Raw genomic sequence first — 22,600 nt, forward strand, 5'->3', positions numbered from 1 at the left:
TCGATGAAAAAAAAAGAGCCCGCTGAGTTTGTTGCGCCCATTCTTCTCAGGTCTGAGGCATACATTTTGGAATGGGTGGTAGTTTTTGACTTTCAATAAGTGATGTCACACCCTATTTTGAATAAAAATATTTGAATTGGAATTACAAATATAAATACCTTATTTCACTTCTTTACACGCACTGCATACAACTAACGTTCTGATATATTTTTTACAATTACTTAGACAGATTTTTATTAATTCTAATAAGAAATATATTATAATAGTTTTGCATTAAGATCAAAAAGCGTGGACCCCGTACCCCAAAAAAAGTAAACACTGTATCGTCGGGGTCATCCATTACTCGACAGAATACTACTAGATCCCAATTATAACTAAAATCTTTATATTTATCTAATATTAGGTATATTGAATTGAAATGACACAAAAATACATAAAACTATTTTTTTAAAGTGACAACCCTCACTTCTTGGATTAATACACACATAAAATTTGAAAAACAAAACTTTATAAACACACAAGCCACAACCTGAGAGTTGAACAAAGCAAACAGAATTTAATAGCGAGGCGGTACTCGAACGGTTGGCTTAGTTGGTTAGAGCACCGGCACGAAACGCCGGAGATCGTGGGTTCGAATCCCGCATCGTTCATAAGTTTTGTTTTTCAAATTTTATTTGTGTACAAAAATACATATTGTACAATCATACTATCATTCACATGGTAAGTGACTTAAGTTAAAGCAACATGCTACATAAATAACAACCCACTAAAGAAAAAAACTAAGACCAAGGCTATACTGAAAAATCTGAATGAAAAGAAATCAACTGTCCAAATTCTATATTCTGACTTGAGTGCATTATTAGATTTACATATATTATTAGATTGTTCCCATTTAATGTTTATTAATTTATTTGTTTCGACAGGGTCGTGCTTGCGGCGGTCTGGGAGCCGCGCACGCAGCGACGGGCGCACACGCCGAGGCGGCCCGCTGGCACGAGTCTCGATTGAGGCATGCTACTGCTTCTGGTAATACCCTTGATATTATTTTATGATTGGAAGGCTTCGCACAAGATGCCAACTAGATTTATGCAACAGTTGTGTAATAAGGGGTATTAAAACACGAATGTGGATTTATTTTGATTATAGTATCACATGAGTATTTTAATACCTAATTATCAACAGGTGCATACAAGACTTTATCTACACCCTGAATATGAATCCTCTAAAACATTCTGAAACAGCTTACTGCTAACATTAAAACAGCCTGTCCTAGTAGTAACCTAATATCATCCATCACAAATAAAATAAGTGTTAAGAAAGAATTATTTATTTTTGTAGTAATTTACATTTTGTATAGTGCAACAATTAAAATTCACAATATTATGTTCTTTTGCAGCGTTTAAGAATCGCTAATTTTTTGTAAACAAAACAATAAAAATATCGAAGAAAAATGGTGGGGCTTCGAAATTCGAATAACCTACTTTTTTTTTTCGGCGCGCGACGTTCTGGTAGTGTGGAACGCGCGTAAACGAAAATATTCTTTTTTTGAAATTCATACAGATACCACGCATCGAGCAATAAGAATGTGGCTGTCTGTTAAAACTCTTTGAGCATAAAGGGATTGAAAAAAAAGATAGGAGTGTTGTTATGAAATTCAGTACAACATTAAAACACTCGTTTGGATGATGTAATGGTTATTAGAACATTGGGTGTTTTAATGTTGGCAATAAGGTAACTGTTTCAGAATCTTTAATAGAGGATTTAAGGCATGGGTGTAGACAAAAATTATAACACAGCTCATAGAAATTTGTGATAGATATTGTCATATTAGCTTATAGTAACAATTTTTTTTTTATGAGAATAAGGGACGAATGGGACTTTCAGCGGATGGTAATTGATACGCCCTGCCCATAAAATTACTATCTTATCGATTTCCAATTTTTTTCCTCTTTTTTTAAATTTATTCTTTTTTAAATGCATTTTACTCTTCTATTTTTTGGAAATTGAATATGCTGTTCATTCCATATCTCACTCACATTTCTGGATGGTCAGTTTTGTAACGAATTTATATTTGTGATAGGTGACAGTCGCGGCAGAGCTAATGCTCTCGCAGACCTGGGTCGAGCTCATCTCGCCATGGGCGCATGTGGGAGCGCTGTGTCCTACCTGAGACAGTCACTTGCAGCCACCGAAGGTCTAGCTGATGCTGATGAGGAGGTAACTTATCTGAAATTTAAATAAACAATTGATATGTTAATAACCTGTTTGTCGATTGAGATCTGAGATCGAGAGAGTCTTATGTCTGCTTTGCAAGCTTTCAATCCGGAGATTTTTTTCTGGAATGTAAAAACAAAATTTATTACTTCCTACTAAACAAATGTTTTGTTTAGATATGTCGAAAGTATTAAAGAGGTGTTTTAGTACTTTATTAAAATTCTCAATTTAATTGTATTGTAGTTTATGTTAACTTACTTTTATGTCTATATATCTTATCAGCTAATTATATTATGTGTTTCTTTGGGATTTAGATTGTAATTTATGAAATAGAAATGTCATACCACACAAATGATGTTTAACAATTCTTTTGAATATCGTCACAAATTTTCTGGGATCATGTCTTAAAAGCATAACATAAATATCGCCCAACAAAAGACTTAACTTAACTTAACCGAGTAGTAGGCATAAGATAATATTTGGTACGGTTGTTAACGTTATTATTATCACAGTTGGAAATAAATATGACGGGCAAAGCCGGTCACATTGTCATATCTTCGTGGTTGTCCATCGTAATGGACGTTTGAACACGACAGCAAGTAAACACACAGTACCTATAATAATATAACGATTTACTTCCAAATGTAATATATTACTTTATAATAACGAGGTGTTCTTGCCATGCGGGTGCGTGTTTCACAACCGCCTCGCTCGATTGCTATTCCTGACTGCCTGCCAGGGGTGGGACAGACAGTGACGTTTTCAGAAGACTGTAGTGCCATCTGTTAGGTGGCCCGAAAATGAAAGCTTTGTCAGCTGTCACTCGCTTTGAAACCTTTCAACTTTTCTTTATTTGTGTCATTGCCCACTGGTCATAAAATGGCGGCTACTTCTAGCGTTAGCGCATGTATGTAGCTCTCGTGTTCCATTTTGCATATTTACACTACTAAATCTATCCCTTATGTGCTATGTTGTGGCAAAATTAAATAACTAACTCTACGCGCAATTTCAACATGGTAAAAAATTGCAATACCTACAAAAGTAGAGTTAGTTATTTAATTGCGTCACAACATTAAAAATGAATTTTATTATTTCGAGCTTATATATAGTTATTTTCGGGGCCAATCTCCAGATGGCGCTAGTTTTCAAATAGACAGTTCATAATGCGTAGAGAGGGCTCTCTTTTCCTTTTATATTATTATACTCTTTGCTGCCTGCTAAGTGCTAGTGCTCGGCGCTCGTAGTGCGCCCGCACTCGTACCGCACGCCGGTTACACGCGAGCTAAGACGAATACCGAATCATCTTCTCCGTACTCGCTTCGTTCCTGACTACGATACATACATATACGCCTAAACATTGCTTTCAGTCTCGAGTTCGTCACAGACTCGGGTTCGCTTTGTGGGCGTCTGGTGAGCTGGAAGAAGCGAAGGACCAGTTGCAAGCAGCGCTGAATGTTCTGGAGTCCAGCAATGAGAAACACAGGGACAGAAAGATGGCAGCGTTGTATACATCAACACAACACGCACTGCAGAGGGTCCTAGTTGGTTAGTTGTGAATGTGAATGAGTGTTAAGTGGCATAAACGGAGCTATTCTTAAATCAAAACTTAGATATCCAAGTTTAAAGTAAATACTGGAACTAGGTGGAACAACGATCTCACTTGCACTTCCACACGTATATTTAACTCCTTCAATAAATTATTTCCACAGTATACAGTATTCCGCACCGATGTTCTCAACAGACTGGCTAACGAACCCCCTACCAACCTCCCCACCACCATCACGTTTCGTGCGCTCGTGGCGAATATTACCAACTACCCGCAATTTATATTTTCGAATTTCCAGCTACCCTCGATTTTTATTTCAGAAGAAAATAATACCAGAATTAAAAAGTAAATATTATTCTACTTTTGTTATACTCATTTATTAAAACTTTGCACAAGTTCGAATAGATCAAAAATGTATGATTTAGACCTGAGAAGCAAGACACTGATCGGTTCTTTTATGCATATTTTTATTATTAACTTCACCTTTCTCTGTATGTCTGTGGATCTATGTAAAGGAATCTTTAAACGTTATTTTCACCCACTTGAAAACGTTGAATTTTACAATAACAAAAATAGGTTCAACTCCCGGTAGGTTTGCACATTTGAATGTTTAATATTTTTATAATAATTGTTTCCAAGTCACCAACTTTTATATAATTGCTTATGTATGTCTATTGTCCTTATTTCCGCCTTCCTAATACAATTTAAACGCAGTTTTAAATTAGCTTTGTGTTTCATAAGTGTCTTATTTGAACCAATAAATAATTTTACTCCTTACTAAATTTGCTGTTCATTCCACTAAAACTGAATTTATCATTTCATAACAGAGCTGGGTCGAGAAGGTGAAGCATTGTTAGTGGCGGAACGAGGCCGGTGTCGCGGCTTGGACACTTTGGACAAACATGTGTCATCACAGAACAGTGATGTTCATAACATGCAGAGGTGAGCGGTGATGTCTGATCATTTTCTCTGCTAACTCTGAGTATAGTTGTCGCGCGAGTTGAATGCAGTCGGGGCCATGAGGTAAAGAGTGGGTAGGCTAGGCTAGGTAGGTGAGGCTAGCACGCCTGCAACGTAGTGCTGTGCCGTAGTCATCGCTTTCCGTTTTATTGCGTTAATACTGAAGTTGCGATTCCGTGTTATTTGATTGATTTTAATAATGACTGATTCGAGTCCATCAGGTTCCTTTCCAAAACAAAAGGTTCTAGACATGTGTGTTGAAAAAGGGAAAACAAAAATTTGAGACAAATAAGGCACAAGACGAGCAGGACGTTCAGCTTTGGTAATTGGTAAGCCCTGCCCATTACAATACAGTGCCGCTCAGGATTCTTGAAAAACCCCAAAAATTCTGAATGGCACTACAACTGCGTCGTCACCTTGAGACATAAGATGTTAAGTCTCATTTGCCCAGTAATTTCACTAGCTACGGCGCCCTTCAGACCGAAACACAGTAATGCTTACATATTACTCCTTCACGGCAGAAATGGCAGAAAGGCACCGTTGTGGTACCCATAATCTAGCCGACATCCTGTGCAAAGGAGCCTCCCACTTTATGACTCGGCGCCGAGTCTTGCTGGAAGGATCATTCTTGGTAATTGAATAAGGTGTTGTTAAGAGGCTTCACTACCTTCTCAAGGATACAATATAAGGATTTTGATACACATGTGCCGATGTTTTGATACCTTTTTCACAAAAGTATGGCTCAGTCAGTCCTTCATAGGTAATACCCCACCAAACCATCACTGAAGTCGGATAGTGTCCATGTTGCACTTTGTGAAGCATTCTTAAAGCTTTGACTAATTTTGGACTAATTCATTTTGGACAATTCTCATCCCTAAACAAAATTTTTCTGTGACCTCCCTTTGCGTACCGCTTCAGTAGTTGTTCTGATTATACCACCCTATTCTTTTTAACCGACTTCAAAAAAGGAGGAGGTTCTCAATTCGTCGGTATGTTTTTTTTATCTTAACTTGCGACGGGGTGAACCGATTTTGACAATTCTTTTTTTGAAAGCTAATTTGGTCGAGATCTGACAATGGCATCCATGAGAAAACAATTAAAGTCTTAAATTTGCTATACATACGTATAGCTAATTATATAATATCACCTAAAGTTCCAGTAAAACTATAATATATGTTTATTTGTTACAGAAACGTTACAGAGGATGGAAACAAAGAAAGAGTGGAGCAATGGCTGCCGTCGAGTGTTGATCATATCCTGGAAGTGGTAAACAAGCTGAAAGCACCCGTGTTGTACTACAGCCTGGCAGCTGGAAGACTTTATTCCTGGCTTATCCAACCACATAAAGGTACTCATGGAAATTCTAATATATTATATTTTCCTGAAGTAAAATTAATATGAAATTTAACATCTCATGTCTCGAGCGCAAAAGTGGTTCCGTTTAGAATTTTTGGGTTTTTCAAGAATCCTAAATGGCACTGGATTATAAACACTGGACATGGTATCAATAACCATCATCAGAACGTCGTGCTCGTTGGGTCCCTTATTGGCATGAAAAAAATGCAAACAATTATCATGTTTGCCTGATAATACCATTTAAGGCAATTAATCCCACAGCTTTTATGTGTATGAAATATCTTTTAAAAGGCACATGGGATTCATGATGCCATTTGTCCAGATTTTAAGGATGAAAGGATTAAATTTGTGGTGTTATAGCTATGAACTTATTTCAGGAATATTGAGGTTCCACCAAGTGTCGCTGATAGACCAAGTGGAAGATGGTGACAACAGTCTCCCCGACATCAGCGCCGATGATCTTAAAACCAACACCAGTAAGTTGAGTAATTCTCAGTACTTTCAGCTCTTTTACAGTTATGTTAAGAATGTAAAGATTGAACTCCTCGTTCAAAACTAACCGTAATAATGATAGTAAGACTGGCGTTTAAGTATTACAAAATCATAAAAATTATCATTATACCTTATTATATATATATTAACTAGCTGCCCAGACAGACGTTGTTCTGTAGATAATAAAAAAAATACTGATTTTTAGGAATTTGTGGTAATATTTCAAAACATCAATAATTATTTCGTAAAAAATGCTCCCTGTTATTATAATGAAATTGTTTCACAGCGGAATTGTCAAACCGTGCGTCACTAAATTCTCTCATAGAGAATATGTCCATACAAATATACATACAGCAAATATTGAAAATAAAAATAATTATGGGTCCCAAATCGAAATAAAAAGTATCCTATCTCTCAAGTTGGACCAAACTGCACTCCATGAAGTAATCCCCATTAAAATCCGTTCATTAGTTTAGGAGTCCATCGCGGACAAACAACGTGTCACGTAATTTATATATATTAAGATTATTATTATATTATATTTTTATTATATATTAATTATTCTTATATCTTATAACATACTCTGCGTATCAAAATGAATAGGCATGTATGTCCTTTCATTCTTATTGTCGTAATAATTCATAGGGACCGGCAATCGATCAGCCAATCGACACAGCGAATAGCACGTTTGACAAGACACTTACATTATAATTAAAGAGCTCTGTACCCCAGAAGGATAAGCAGATATTAGGACCAATAAACCTACTACTATCTACCTACCTACCCAATTTATCAACTTATTGGTATATTGACATATTTTCTAACATTAGATTAACCCCCTTATTCATAATGGTCCGCTAACTTTAAACAGCCGCTTAGGAGTGTTTTTTCTCATTCTGACTTAGGTCAATAGAAAAAGACAGAGTGAGAATTAGTAATGCTTTAAGTTAGCAGACTATTATAAATAAGGGGGTTAGTGTGTGTTTTCGTTACTAACAAATATGATCTAATTGTCGATTTAATTATTTTTATTTGTTTATTTACAAGCTCTCTTAGAGCTTGCTTATATTGTTAAATTTAAGTTTATTTTTTATTTGTATGGATCTCAAACAGTATTATATATTAAATTAAATTAATTTAATTAAATTCTTCACCGTTTTTTTCATTCAAGTACCAACTATTATACCTATATCTTCATGTCCAGATGTGGTTAAGCTGGAGCGGTGTATAAATGAATGGTCTACCTGGTTGAAGACGGCTGAACGCAGAGACGAAGAGTGGGAACCAGACGACAGACCGAGCACTGGTCTGGCTAGAATAGTATGTACTTCACAATGTTATCTACTAACTTAAACTTTATAAAATTCCTTGGCGTTGAAAAAAAAAATCTATTTTCAAATTTCTATATTCCGTATTAAAATATGTACAAAATTACTTTTAATCTACTTATTCTTAAAATCTTATTATTATTATAGCAATATACAACTAAACCTTATATTTAGGTCTCAGAAACTTATTCTATAACCCCATCTAAGTCTTGAGGGATAAAACTTTATTATGCTTATGGTTTGTGGGGAAAAATCCAGTAAACTGGGAAAACCTGGCTGTTTGCTATCACTCAAGTTAGGTTAACTTAAAAACTAATGTAATTAAATAGATATGTTATATATACATGTATAATATAAAAATATAAGAGGAGTGTAGGGTGGGGGGATCGTGGATAAGGAACGGAGAGAGAGGAAATGGGAGGCCAGTTTTCTTCGAATATTTAATTTTTAAACAAAACCAATTCACAATATTTGGTAAAAACCCGGCCCTAAAGTACCTACATGTAACAAAATGTGCTAATATAAAGTATTTTCAGGTAAATCGTAATCATTTGCTGAACTCTTCAAATTACTCACTCAGTTCGCTGTTCAGCGTGGGCTCAGTTGGAGGCTCTGTGGCTGGTTCCGTGGCGAGTTTGCAAGGATCTACAAGGTCTGTTAAAATTTTCTGAAATCTTATTGAAATCTACCCTCAATTTTAATTAGATCAGCAATCATTTAGAAGCACGTAATTTTATCAATGAAGAATAAAAATGTGCACCGTAGTTAGTACATTAAATATCAAAAAACTACAATTAATAATCACGACTAGTAAGCTTCAATAATACTTTGGCGCACGCTGTTGCGGTTGTAAAAGAGCCGATTGCCCATTTTAAAATTACGCGTGAGTTTTTTCGTAAATTAAAATGTTGTTTGAGTGCGAAAAGTTTACTTGTCTCACGCAATCGAAATATCAAAACTGAATTGAGGTTTACACGTCTGCCAGTTTAATTTAATAAATAAGATTATAATTTAAGTTACAAAAGCTTAAAAACTAATATGGAGTCAGAAATAATACACAAATCGTCGCATTTGTAATACGTATTAGTATGTGCAAAGCATGCGACGTTGTCGATTACTCTTGTCGCTCGAGTTCCACAATAAACTATTGATAAACTGTTTGCTAAATATATTAAACACATTGATATGCTGCCATATTGTATGTAAAATAAGGCAGATATAATTTTGCGTGACTTGAAAACGTTCTAATTCGGTCACGTTTTGACGTTTGTTCACACTTACTCGCTTGTGAAAAACAGTAGCACCATCATCTTTTTTTGTTGTTGCAATTTTTCTGTTATTTTGAGAGTTAATATTTAACGTAAACATGCATTATATTGCTAATATGAATCAAAAAATAACATTGGCTGGAAGTATGTTTTTATTTGAATGGAGTCAAAACGGCATTATAATATGCCAGTTATATAAATCATACATCCTTTATTTTGCCAGAAAACATGTTACAATGGGTATAAATAATTTTAAGGTATCAATTCAATCGGCCATTTCTGGCATGCAAAATTATTGTTAAGTATTAATTCATTTTTCATTTAATTTCATTCATTTCAAAATTCTAGTTATTATTCTAGGTACCTTCAAAAAGGAAGGTGTACACCTTCCTTAAAGGCCGGCAACGCTCTTGTGATTCCTCTGGTGTTGCAAGAGAATGTGGGCGGCGCTGATCACTTACCACCATGTGACCCGTACGCTCGTTTGTCCTCCTATTCCATAAAAAAAACTCTATATTTTATGCACTTAGCTCAATTAAATTATGATGAGATGTCATTATTTTAAGACAAGAAGTAATATTTTTTTTAAAGTAAATTTAATCTAATCTAATACACACAATGTAGCAGATATGTAAATGCAATTCGTTACTAGCTAGGCAGATAGATTAATTCATAGTTTAATATAAGCTGCTTGATATTCTCTTCCCACGATAGCCTAAGACTACGTCACGATTTACGGCCGTTTTCAATAACCTATCTATCCTTAGTTTGACTTACTAGAGGTAGACAAATCTATACTGTTACGCTTACTTACATTTTAATAACCTATTGACAGATAGCATTGGACTATAACTATATTGGACATAACTATGGATAGATAAGATCTTGTCGTTAAACGGTGACAGCAATGTATCAGTAAGTTAAACTAAGGATAGATAGGTTATTGAAAACAGCCGTTAATATATATCATACTGACAGCCCGCCATTTCATCGCTATTGTCGTGTCGCTCACATCTATAACTTTCACTCTAAAATAGTTGGATAACAGTCATCACAACTGATGACATATTCTTAGGCCAGTCACGAGAATACTAGGCAGAGTATATTATTTTACCATGGTCTTATTTATGCTTTCATTAAAAAGATCCAGTATCCACGGGCCACGCAAGAACAAGCCGTCGTGGCAAGGACCGCCGTGTCTCCTGGACCTTTATCAAATGCTTCTCGCGCCATTCGAAGATTTGTTGCCGGCTTCGTGTAACAATAACCACGGTAAGTTTAGACACATGACACTCCAGCTTAAGTTTCAAGCTAAGGATTAATTTTACGCTCCTAACAAGACAGTTGTTGACCACGGCTCATGCTCTTTTATAACACCAAGAAACATGCCTTAAAACCTTCAAAAGCTCTTAAAGCTCTCTGGGCAGAGAACCTACCCCAATTGAGCCCCCTAAGGATACCACGCCTTCTAAAGGAAGGTCTCCTTTGAGAATAAGAATGTGTCATCTCTGAGCGTTTGCCCGAATCTCCTCATCACTACGAGTGTGGTCCTCATCAGGACGTGCGTCCAAGCAATGTCCCACACAATAGATCAACCGATTAAACTGCTACTTTTATCACTAATATTAATATAATAGATAATGTATACGTCTAGATAGAGCCTGTTGTTGTACAGCAACGCAAAACAACAGGCTAAAGGAGACGGGGATTTCTGGGCGAAAATGTAATAAGTTCAATTATGGTTTAAGAACTTGTAATATTTCTCTATTTCAAAATATACTAAATTAGCCTAATTCACAATCTAGAAAACGAGAAATCTTAAAATTAAGTTTTCATTATCTTAAAACTCACGATTAAAATGGGATAACGATTACTATAATCGATTAATGTGAATGAGTTTATACAATTCAACCCAAAACCACTTGGACCAGATGATGGATTCAATAAAAGTACCTTACTAAAAAAAACATTATTAATAACATAACACAATGTCTTGTTAAAAAAAATATAACCTTAAGAAATCGATCGAAGAAAAGGTCGATTCTGAATCTCGTTTTGTATTTTTTATCTGTGCTGACAGTGACGGCCACAGAATTGTCTAGAACGTCAATTGTCAATTACTCGTTTTATAACTACGCTATTTGTCATTTGAGTGTTTCAGATTGTTTTATTGATATTTTCCTTCTTTCTAATTGACTTCTGATATTGCAAAACTTGTAGAATCGTTATCATACAAAAAAAAACAATCGCATTTCAAAAATCAGCTGATTTAATATAAGTTATTGCCCATATATTGCTAGCCTCAATTTTACAAAACCTCCTTAAACTCAGCTTTCAGATTGCCAAATATCCTCAAATTTTCAGTGATGCTTTTTTAATTTATAAGCTATTTATTGACACAAATTTCATGCTTTTACATCATGGCCCAATAATGTATAAAAGGTTATCAGTCTCCTTTATTACTTTAGTGTGCATGACAGCTACGTGTAACACTCGCGATTTGTTAGGGATCTTGTTTGAGTGTTTGGTCGTTTGCTGAAAATAGAGATAGAGTATAGAGATGTTTTTACAGCGGTCACAGTCCATCTATACGTTAAAATAACTAAGATAACAGAACCTGAATTTAAAAACCGAAAAACACAACTGGTAGGTAGTAGAGGAGAGGTAGGAGTAGTAGGTAGGAGAGGATTGAACCGGAGGCTCCGTGGTGAGAGTAAACGGTTTCACAATTACTAGAACGTTGTAATAATGTACTATTATAAATGTTTATTATTCTCTTATGCCCTCGAACTAACAATTAAAATATAAATATTTTATTTTGTCTCAACAAACTATATACCAACTTTTGCAATACGTAAAATTACCGATTAACTTAAAATGAAAAGGATTATGTAACAATGTAAGTTTTATTATGAGAACAAAGACGAGACGAGCAGGACGCTCAGACGGTAATTGATACGCCCTGCCTATTACAATTCAGTGCCACTCAGGATTCTTGAAAAACCCTAAAATTCTGAGCGGCACTACAATTGACGAGCGTCACCTTGAGACATAAGATATTAAGTCTCATTTGCCCAGTTGTCACTAGCTACGGCTTCACGGCAGTAGACGCCGTTGTGGTACCCATATTTAAGCCGGCCTCCTGTGCAAAGAAGCTCACTGGTAAATGTTAACACAGCTAGTTTTTTTATTTCATTTTATTGTCATCTTCGTAAAACTTCAAAACGAGTTACTCTAAAATATGCGATCGTCCATTCGGGAGTGCAATTCGGTGTATAATACTTTCGATGAAATCTTGCAATTAATGTTTATGTGAAAATTTATGGTTCGGCTTCGTTTCTATGTATTGGTGCCCACTTCATCGGTAAAAATTCCATGTCTATGTCACATAACTTTTTATCAGCAATACGAATGAAATAAACTTTCCTTGGTGATATAATAGTTAATAGTTAAAATGAGTTATTTAAGTATGATGTGTGTAGCGTCGCACAGCCACCGAGGGTGTGGCGGTCGTCGGGAGCTGATCCTGGTGGTCGAGGGAGCCCTGTTCGCGTGTCCATGGGGGGCGCTTCGAGCGGGCGCTGACGCCGAGCCTCTGTGCGAGAGATACGCACTCCTGGCCGCGCCCGCCATCAAACCGCTCAGACCTCACAAACATAACAGGCAGAATCGACTCCGCTCTGAACATGGTTAGTCTATACTATAATTATAACTCTGTACTAATTATTACAAAGCATACAAGATTTTACGACGATACGTCACTCGAACGGTTAGTTCAGTTGGGAGAGCACTCGCACGGAACGCGAGAGGTCGCGACTTCAAGTCCCGCATCGTTCATAAAATTTTGGTGTTCTAAATAAAAATTAAAGATTTGGTTGTACTAACTATAATAGTTTAATAAAGACAATTAACAAGGTATCTAGTAGTAGGGCGATCTGAGTTCGAGATGTGGAAAAAGGGGGTGTTTAAGGGTAAACAACGGTTTATATCGATTACCGGCGTAACTACAAGTGCTATGGAAAAAAGTTGAATAGCGTAGTTGTAGGTAATAAAAAGACCTACAACTATTGGTTTTGCACTCTTTTCACATAACCTCAAACTTTATGTGAAATATTCAAATAAATAAGATTTGGGTTTTTTATTTTTATCTTTTACAAAAAAAAATCCATAAGATTTGGTGAACAGTCACCTTTTTATATCCTAGGTACACTGTAATTTTTTTGATCTGAAATATTTCTTTTTTCACCATATTTTGACTTAATATCGAAAAAGGAATCCTAATTTTCAATCGATAGAAATTCGATAGAACATCCTATACAAACAAGAGCCATAACTCAGAACCGGTTGTCGATTCTCCGGGCCTGCAACGTGTACGGCGAACGAACTGCCGATTACCTAATACCTCGCTTGCTAAATGAGCTGCCCTTCATTGAGCGGCAAAATTTAAATACTAAAAACATTAATTACAGACTAAAAGATTATCTATTACAAAAATTATAGCAGCTAAGAGAATTTGAACCTGCTAAGTCATATTTATAAGTTATATTTATTCGTTTTTATGTCTTTTAAAATATTTTCACTTTTATTCATTTAATTTATAGTATAAGTTGTGAGTTGTGACGTATTATTAAGTGTTATTAGCATTAGTTGTTAACCTTTGTGGTTTTTTTAGATGCTAAGTTGACCTAGTTTTATATCGGTATATGTAATATGATAAATAAATAAAAAAAAAATAAAAAATTCTCACGTCAAACTATCATATTATTCAACAAGTCGGTGGACTTTTGTTCGTTGGAATCTCTGTTTTATGATAGTGTTAGAAAAATATACATTACTATGGTAAATGTTGTCAGAAAATGCAAAGAAATGAAAAAAACTCGAATCCGAATTTTTTTATTTATTAAATTGATACGAAATGGGAGAGTTTTATATCAAAATTTTGGATACTTCTCGTTTGAATTTTAAAAATTTATTGTGAGTTTTAATATGTCATTATATCGACATTTATATATAATCTATATATATATAAGAGATTTCCACGTATATAGTCACTCATCACGATATCTTTGGAACCATTAGAGCTAAAGACTTGAAATTTGCTAGGAATATTCTTTTCACCGAGTAGAGGTCAGCTAAGAACGGATTTTACGAAATTCCACCCGCAAGAGTTTTTTTTAATATGAACAGAACAACGTCTGTCGGGTCAGCTAGTGACATTTATGAGTATTGTCAATATATCGATTGGATAACGTACTTTCAATATTAGTAATAAGTTTTTGGATAACTGTAATAGTTACGGAAGAATCGCCTGGTCACAGTTAACAACAACAGCCTGTATATGTGAATATTAAATACACCATTATAAGTATCGCGCAATAAATTTAGATTGAATTCCTCTTTCTTAATAGCGACACTACAATTACAAGCTTGCAAAATCGCTTATTTATTTATTTAATTTTTTTATACATAATCCACAGCTTTAAAAAGTTTTAAATAATATATAAATACTAGCTGACCCGACAGACTTTGTTCTGTAGATAATAAAAAATAAATACTGTTTTATAGGAATTTGCCAATAATATTTCAAAATATCAATAATTATTTCGTAAAAAATGCTCCCTGTGGTTATAATGAAATTGTTTCACAGCAGAACTGTGACACCGTGCGTCACTAAATTCTCTCATAGAAAATATTTCCATACAAAACAAATATTGGAAATAAAAATAATTATGGGTATACCAAATCGAAATAAAATTATCCTATCTCTCAAGTTGGACTAAACTGCACTCCATGAAGTAAACCCCATTAAAATCCGTTCATTAGTTTAGGAGTCCATCGCGGACAAACAACAAGACACGTAATTTATATATATTAAGATATGATCTGACATCCACAAGGGTATTAACATTTTAAAGACCTAAATTTTAAGCAATCACAGTATGTTTACTTGATGATTGTATTCGAACAGATGCTCGTCAGTATATATATAAATGTGTATGTATGTGTACCTAATTGAAATTTATATTGACACCCTGGCCATGTTAATCTTCCATTATTTCAAAACATATTTGTACCAAGACTTATCGACGATGCTGAAGATTCGCCTCCAAAACACTTACATAATCGTGATAAATATCATAAAAAAAGCTAGATTTAATGAATTATTTTGTTGATACCTTGACTGTGTCCATCAAGTTTACTCGTTTTATTTCATAGGTACATCCAACAATGAGTCAGGGATGAGGTCGCTAGTGATTGGCGGCGCCCGGGTGGGTGGGTCGCGGTGGTCGTCTCACCCTGCCCTGCTGAAGGAGGCTGAGCTGGTCGCTGACATGCTGAGGGTTACTCCGCTCACTGACTATCAAGTACGCATCGAAAACTCGTCATTTTTATCTTAGTGTGTCTAAATATGATGATAATGATAAACAAATAAATGATTATGTCCAGAATTCGAATTCCCGTTGGGCTTCATTAAAACCACCATAAGTATATTATTAGGTAGTGTTGGTAGACGGTCCACAAGATGGACCGACGATCTGGTCAAGATCGCCGGAATACATTGTATGACGGCAGCGCAGGACCGATCGTCGTGGAAATCTTTGGGGGGGCTTTTATCCAGCAGTGGACGTCTTCCGGCTGATGCTGATGAAGTATATTATTAGTTGAATTGGTCTAAGGGAGATGCTGTAACAGAGATGGGCCAAGAATACTGCAATCCCGATCTTAGTGGATAATTTACCACTTAGTCTAATTAAATGAAATATTTAATATATAATAACCAGAGAAAGAACCGAAACGCAGTTATCAGATTAAAAATCCCTACTATGAAAAATGAATATGAGGAACATTTAAACTCCGGCAGAAGTAAAAACTTGAACATAACGTTGTGCATTTTTGAATATTTTGGAATGATTAGGGAATGATTTTGTACGAATTGCTTTATTTATCAGTATGAAAGTACTATGATTTATGTGTTAAAATACAATATTCATTTATTGCGCTATCGTACAAAAATATGACAATTTATATCACATAAAACATTTAACACCTCAGAACTATTACAATTATTTTACATTAAAAAGTTTATCTCTCAGAAAAATCAACTTTCATCCAAAATTTCAACGACTATCTGACGAATTTTCGATCAGATCAAGAAGTTTTGACTTCAAAAAATATCTTTTGTATTAAAGAGATTGAAATTTATGGAAAGAGATCACTACTGTTAATGCTCTCCTACAACTCCAGGTGAGTTATAAAAACGTTGCATATTACTTCATGTGGCAACACTTTTCGCAACACGCTTGAAATAGTGGAAAGATGATCATGAAGGAAGGTGTAGGAAGAAGACTATTGTTTCTAATTACCAGCAGACACACCTTTCAAAACGGAGCATTACAGTACAAATGCATATCTAACTTGCGGCATAAATAAGTGAAGAAAATACTTCTACAGTCATACTGGAACCAACACCGAAAAAATTGTTAACCTGCTTAAAATTTTAACAGATTTCGTTGCATCTACTTAAAGGTACATTAACAAGTGCATCTTAGTGCAATAAATAACAATTATCTGTATTTACCAGGCATCAAAGGAAGCAGTAATAGCCCAGCTTCCTCAAGCCGAGTGCATACACTTTGCTACACATGTGTGCTGGAAGACATCAGCAATTGTACTTAGCCCTGGAGAAGTTGTAAGTACCAATAAAAATTAATCAAAAAATTTACTAAAATAATCGTACTCAGAATGCGCACTCTCGTTCCCCAAGTTAAATTTTTGGCCCTGTTTTGTTCCTAGACTTTTCTTTGAATGATGTTCTATCTGAATGAATTCGTCCATCTGTTTTCCCATTATAGAATTTTATTAAACAAATTTTCATAAAATTTTGTATTGCCATAGTAGTCTGAGGCATGGAATAAAGTAAGGCTATATATATTGCATCCCAAGTACTTGAAAATTATATAAATAGCGCAATATAAACAATTGCCACGCGAAAGATATCTCTGTAGTTTTTAAGAAACCATTTTTAAAAGAGCGACGTTCTCCATCAAGTTATTGCCACAAGTAAACAATAATGTTTTTAATAGGTGGATTCACAAGCAAAAAGGCTGAATTCAAGTGTGGGGGGCAATGCTGCCGATACATCGACCGAAACAGAGGAAGAAAGTAAGTCTTGAAGTTTTAAATGACTATGTTCGCCAACAAACAAAAACAACAATACATATGCTAACTAGTTTTCCTAAAAAAGCGGCTTACCGGTTGGTAAATGAAATCTGCTTTAAGACACGAGTAATACTAATGGTCTGGTGCCCAAGTCGTATCGCTATAATAATAATGAAGCTAGACAATGATTTTACTCATTTCTACGCTTTGCATAAGCCAGAAGTTTGACGACCGATATAGCCGAATGGTTAGTGACCCTGACTACTAAGCTAGAGGTCCCGGGTTCGAATCCCGGTAGGTGCAATCATTTATATGATGAATATGGATGTTTGTTTCCGAGTAATGGATGTTTATATGTATTTAAGTATGTTTAAGTAAGTATATTGTATTAAATATATCATTGTCTTGTACCCATAGTACAGGCTATGCCTAGTTTGGGGCAAGATAATTTGTGTAAAAGTGTGTCAATATTAAATAAAAAAAATCAAATAGAAGTGTCTTGTAAAACGCGTGTATGAGGCGACATCATCATTTTGCGGTACAATTTAATTCGGGTAAATATCAACAGATCTATGAATTCAATAGATATTATAGTCAAAATTATCGTAATATTAAATCATTTTTTCTTTCTTTATAATATTGTTACTTACGAATTAATGGACGCAGGTTCGGTTCCCATATGAAATCAGTACGACGGCACTCATCAAGTTATCAACTTTATTAGTGTAGTTAGTTTTATTACTACTCAAATAAAATTTGAAAACAAAATTTTATGAACGATGCGGAACTCGAACCCACCACCTCTCGCGTTCCGTGCGAGTGCTCTTCCAACTGAGCTAACCGTTCGAAGACGTATCGTCATAAAATCTTGTATGCTTTGTTCAACTCTCAGGTTGTGGCTTCAACTGTAAAGTAGATCTTGTAGATGATCGTTCGCCGCATCGTTCATAAAATTTTGTTTTCAAATTGTATTTGTGTATTATTCCTAGAATAGAGTGTGTCACTTTCAAAATATAACAAATTGTTTATTACTAATTTAATAAAAGCACTATCAAGTTTACGAGAATCTGCTGACTATATTTTATTTAATATAAATTTAAGAAATTCGTTATGAGCACAGCTACAATAACTAATATTCTACATTTTTTTTGTACAGATGCAGATATAATATCGCATAGCAATGAAGATCTGCCACCTATTTCAGAATTCATGCTGACAGCATCCGAAATTATGAACTTGAAGTTGACTGCAAGATTGGTAAGTTAGTTATGATGTCCTTGTCATTAGTAATTCTTTTTTTTTAAATAAAAACAGAATTCCCCGCAAATATTCCAGGCTTCCTAAAACTTTATGATAACTAAAATTGTATGCTTTCCTTGTGTACATTTCAAAGTCGATTTCAAAGGAAACCTACTATTGTTCTTAAAAAGAGATTTCTGAGCTGAGGTCATACTGAGAGCATAGGTGGAAATAGATTGCTTAAAATTTAGACGTACATTTCACATAAGAACTGTTAGAAACACGAGAACTTCCACGAAGTTAATGTACCTACTTATATCATAATTAAGAGAATTCACCTAGATGTCAATTTTTGGATTTACTATTCCCCATTGATCATTTTTGAGATGAGCCAACCCGACAGCTTAGCCAATGTAAATCCCTTATAAGCAATCAGTTTTGGAGTAAGGGTAATGTAATAACACTAGATAATAGCGCTACTTGTGTTATATTGACTTTTCAATAACAACTTTCAAAATTTTTGTATTTATTATTAAAGGTAGTAATATCATGCGCGCCATCTACATCTGTTATCGAAGAATCGGATAGTTCAGATGCAGTAACGAAGGCCGGTGAGGGAGTGTCTCGGCTCTGCAGGGCACTGCTCGCTGCTGGGGCTCAAGCTATACTGGTCACGTTGTGGCCGGCGCCTCAAGATACTGCCACTAAGATACTGTATAGGGCACTGTATTCTGCACTTCTACAAGGAAGCAGGGTTGCCAAGTAAGTTTACGTTGTTCTAAAATTTTGTTTATTATTTTGCAAGATGGCTCCCGACAAGATGGACCGACGATCTGGTCAAGATCGCCGGAATATGTAGGACGAGGGCAGCTCGTCGTGGAGATCTTTGGGGGATGCCTTTGTCAGCAGTGGACGTCTTCCGGCGATCCTGACAAATAACATCCTGTGACGTGAAAGGAAAATAAGACATTTTCATTTAAAATAACATCCTGAAGAAGTAAAAAAGTTTTCATAGCAACTCAAGCTAAAAGACATGTGAAGAGTTCGTTCTATAGTCTACTGTCCAAAGTCCTCTGGTTTAATATAATCAACAATGTAAATATTCTTCATTTTCTTCTTTTTAATCTCAGAACAGCATCAGAAGTATTTACAATAATAAGACTTAATATTTCTTGTTATACTGAATCGCTATTGGTCAGGATATGTTGAAATGTTTATGAAAATATTCCATTGTCATCGATCCTTGACTCATTAGAAAAAAATAGTTTTGTATCAGTATGGTTGAGGATCCTCTCGTTTGTCCTCGTAATATCATATAAATAATAAGTTAGTATAATTTTTCCTGCTCATGGTCGCGCATGGGCTATGCAGCTATGCTAGGAATTTCCCTGCGAGATCGAATCAGAAATTAAGATATCCGGAGGAGAACTATGGTCACTGAAATAGTCCAGATTATTGCGAAACTGAAGTGGCAGTGGGCAGAGTACACAGTTCGACGGACAGATGGCCGTTGGGGCAGTAAAGTCCTCAAATGGCGACCACGTACACACATTGTTGGTGGATGGAAGACGGTCGTCTCCGGCTGAATTGATGATGACCTTTTCCTGATGCCAAGACTTTACATTTTGGTTTGAAGGGCGCCGTAGTCTTATAAAAACTGGGTTACTGAGACTGAACATCCTATATGTCACAAGGTAACAAGCGCATTTATGGTACCGCTCAGAGTATTGGGTATTTCAAGAACCAGAAGTGGCAATGCATAATGATACTTACCATCAGGACTTTATATTTAAGATTAGTCGTCTGGCCACTGATAATCTACATATTATATTCAATACAAACGCGTGCCGTGTCTGTATTCTAAATATATTCAAAAAAAAAAAACAATTTATACAAACAAAAAAAAGTTCTAGAGTGAATATTAAGGTTCCCCAATTGAATCGTTTAACTAACTATTATAAGGTACACAATTTGCGGTTTGCGGGAACGCGAAACGTCGTGGTCGAATCCCACATGGTTCATAAAATTTTGTTTTCTAATTTTATTTGTGTACTAATCCAAGAAGTGAGGGTTATCACTTTAAAAAACAACAACAACATATTGTTTAGATTTGCAAGAGCGACATCTCAAGTCAATAGTTTTTTGACTTTCAATAAGTGATGTCACATCCTATTTTGAATAAAAATATTTGAATTTGAAATTTCTTAATATGCAAATGTTGCGGTTGAGCAGGTTACCAACTGTAAAGTAGATCCTGTAGATGAAGCCACGCCCTCAGAGTTGAACAAATCATACAAGATTTTAGGACGATACGTCACTCGGTTAGCTCAGTTGGAAGAGCAGTCGCACGGAACGCGAGAGGTCGTGGATTCGAGTCCCGTATCCTTCATAAAATATTGCTATCAAATTTTATTTGTGTACTATAGGGTAGAAATTTACCACACGGAATATACTCGTAACACTATTATATAGAAGTATAGTAGGTGTTTCACTCACTATGATATCGTCGCAGAGCTCTGGGCGACGCCATGCAGACCGTGCGGCACACGAAGCACTTCGCACATCCCGCACACTGGGCCGGCTGCGTGTTGCTGGGCAGCAACGTGCGTCTCAGCAACAAGGTGGCGCTCATGGGACAAGCGCTGTGCGAGTTACTAGCGTCACCCGCCCCCCACTGCAGGTAATCTTCTTCTTCTAATAACATATCCCCCTAAGGAATGTTGGTGCCCATTTTTATATCAGCTTCTGTATCTTTTTTATGGAAATGGGGGACAAACGAGTGTACTGGTCACCTGGTGTTAAGTGATCGCTGCCGTCACATTCTCTTGCAACACCAGACGCTCCTGTGATTCCACAGGAGCGTTGCTGGCCTTTAAGAAAGGTGTACCCTCTTTTTTGAAGGTACCCATGTCGTATCGTCCCGGAAACACCGCACAAGGAAGCTCATTCCACAGCTTTGTAGTACGTGGAAGAAAGTTCCTGGAAAACCGCACTGTGGAGGTCCGCCACACATCCAGATGGTGGGGGTGATATCCTAACTTGTGGCGTGTCGTGGAAAGGTGGAATTTGGCGGCAGGAACTCTTCGGTACACTTCCCGTGATAAATTAGGTAGAAGACACACAATGAAGCGACGTCTCTACACAACGCCAAGTGATCCAGCCGTTCACAGAGCACTGGGTCCCCGACAATTTAAGCTGAACTGCGTTGCACGCGGTCAAATGGATCCAGCTGATACTGGGGTGCGCCGGTATCTTCAGCCTTTCTTTTCAACTCGTCATTGAATAAACTAACTATAACCTATAACAAAAAAATGAATGAAACGGTCTATGAATTCCTACCCAGGATTTAATGTTGTCTATTTTATTGTAAATAAATTATTATTCAAATCAAATCAAAATAACTTTATTCATGTAGGTCAAGGAAATGACACTTATCAATGTCAAAAATATATTTTTCTTATTGAATCTACCGCTACTTCGTAAAGGGTTGAGCTAATGAGAAGAAGTAGCAAGAAACTCATCGCCACTTTACATTTCCATCGATTTACAAATCATTTCAATTGCAATATAATATGCAAAATGATGCAACAAACTTACATTAAAATACCTTTATTGATTCCTTGAGGATAATATGGAGTATACTATCAATTATTTATAATATGTCTTAGTAGTTCAATTTAATTAATATTTTTCTCAATTAACTACCTCTTATCAATTAGCATTATATTGTTAATTTATTTTTAATTCTTCATGCAAAATTTATTTTTATCTTTTTATTATTATTTCATTTTTCTTCGTACAACTTACGAATAGAATATATTATTATAAAGGGCAAACTATTAAATAGCTAATAACATAAACATTTCGATTTTATGCAATCAAGCATATTTATGTATCCATGAATATGGGAAGTGAGAAGAAGTATTAATATAACGCATGCACTTGAAAGAAAAAACTACCGATGAAAACAGGCCAGATTTGTTACTTTAGTGTGCGTGACAAGCTACGTCTTACAATCGCAATTTGAATGTCACTTT

General features: G+C 35.6%; 1 protein-coding gene and 1 non-coding gene across 2 annotated transcripts in view; both read left to right on the top strand.

Annotated features, from left to right (window-relative positions):
• The window catches only part of LOC126974043 (tetratricopeptide repeat protein 28), a 116,666-nt gene that overhangs the window by 85,567 nt on the left and 8,499 nt on the right, over nucleotides 1–22,600 (top strand). The window contains exons 21-36 of the mRNA XM_050821415.1: nucleotides 924–1,026; nucleotides 2,081–2,217; nucleotides 3,582–3,759; nucleotides 4,588–4,702; nucleotides 5,911–6,068; nucleotides 6,454–6,552; nucleotides 7,773–7,888; nucleotides 8,433–8,548; nucleotides 10,309–10,436; nucleotides 12,647–12,853; nucleotides 15,381–15,529; nucleotides 16,747–16,854; nucleotides 17,249–17,327; nucleotides 18,481–18,581; nucleotides 19,102–19,325; nucleotides 21,076–21,243. Of these exons, the coding sequence (XP_050677372.1) occupies nucleotides 924–1,026; nucleotides 2,081–2,217; nucleotides 3,582–3,759; nucleotides 4,588–4,702; nucleotides 5,911–6,068; nucleotides 6,454–6,552; nucleotides 7,773–7,888; nucleotides 8,433–8,548; nucleotides 10,309–10,436; nucleotides 12,647–12,853; nucleotides 15,381–15,529; nucleotides 16,747–16,854; nucleotides 17,249–17,327; nucleotides 18,481–18,581; nucleotides 19,102–19,325; nucleotides 21,076–21,243 (2,186 nt within the window). The remainder of the gene's footprint in view (nucleotides 1–923; nucleotides 1,027–2,080; nucleotides 2,218–3,581; nucleotides 3,760–4,587; nucleotides 4,703–5,910; nucleotides 6,069–6,453; nucleotides 6,553–7,772; nucleotides 7,889–8,432; nucleotides 8,549–10,308; nucleotides 10,437–12,646; nucleotides 12,854–15,380; nucleotides 15,530–16,746; nucleotides 16,855–17,248; nucleotides 17,328–18,480; nucleotides 18,582–19,101; nucleotides 19,326–21,075; nucleotides 21,244–22,600) is intronic.
• Nucleotides 577–650, top strand: Trnaf-gaa (transfer RNA phenylalanine (anticodon GAA)). Its single transcript has one exon. It is a non-coding gene; the product is annotated as a tRNA-Phe (tRNA).

The sequence above is a fragment of the Leptidea sinapis genome, chromosome 31 (genome assembly GCF_905404315.1).
Source record: "Leptidea sinapis chromosome 31, ilLepSina1.1, whole genome shotgun sequence".
In the NCBI taxonomy this organism is placed as follows: Eukaryota; Metazoa; Arthropoda; class Insecta; order Lepidoptera; family Pieridae; genus Leptidea; species Leptidea sinapis.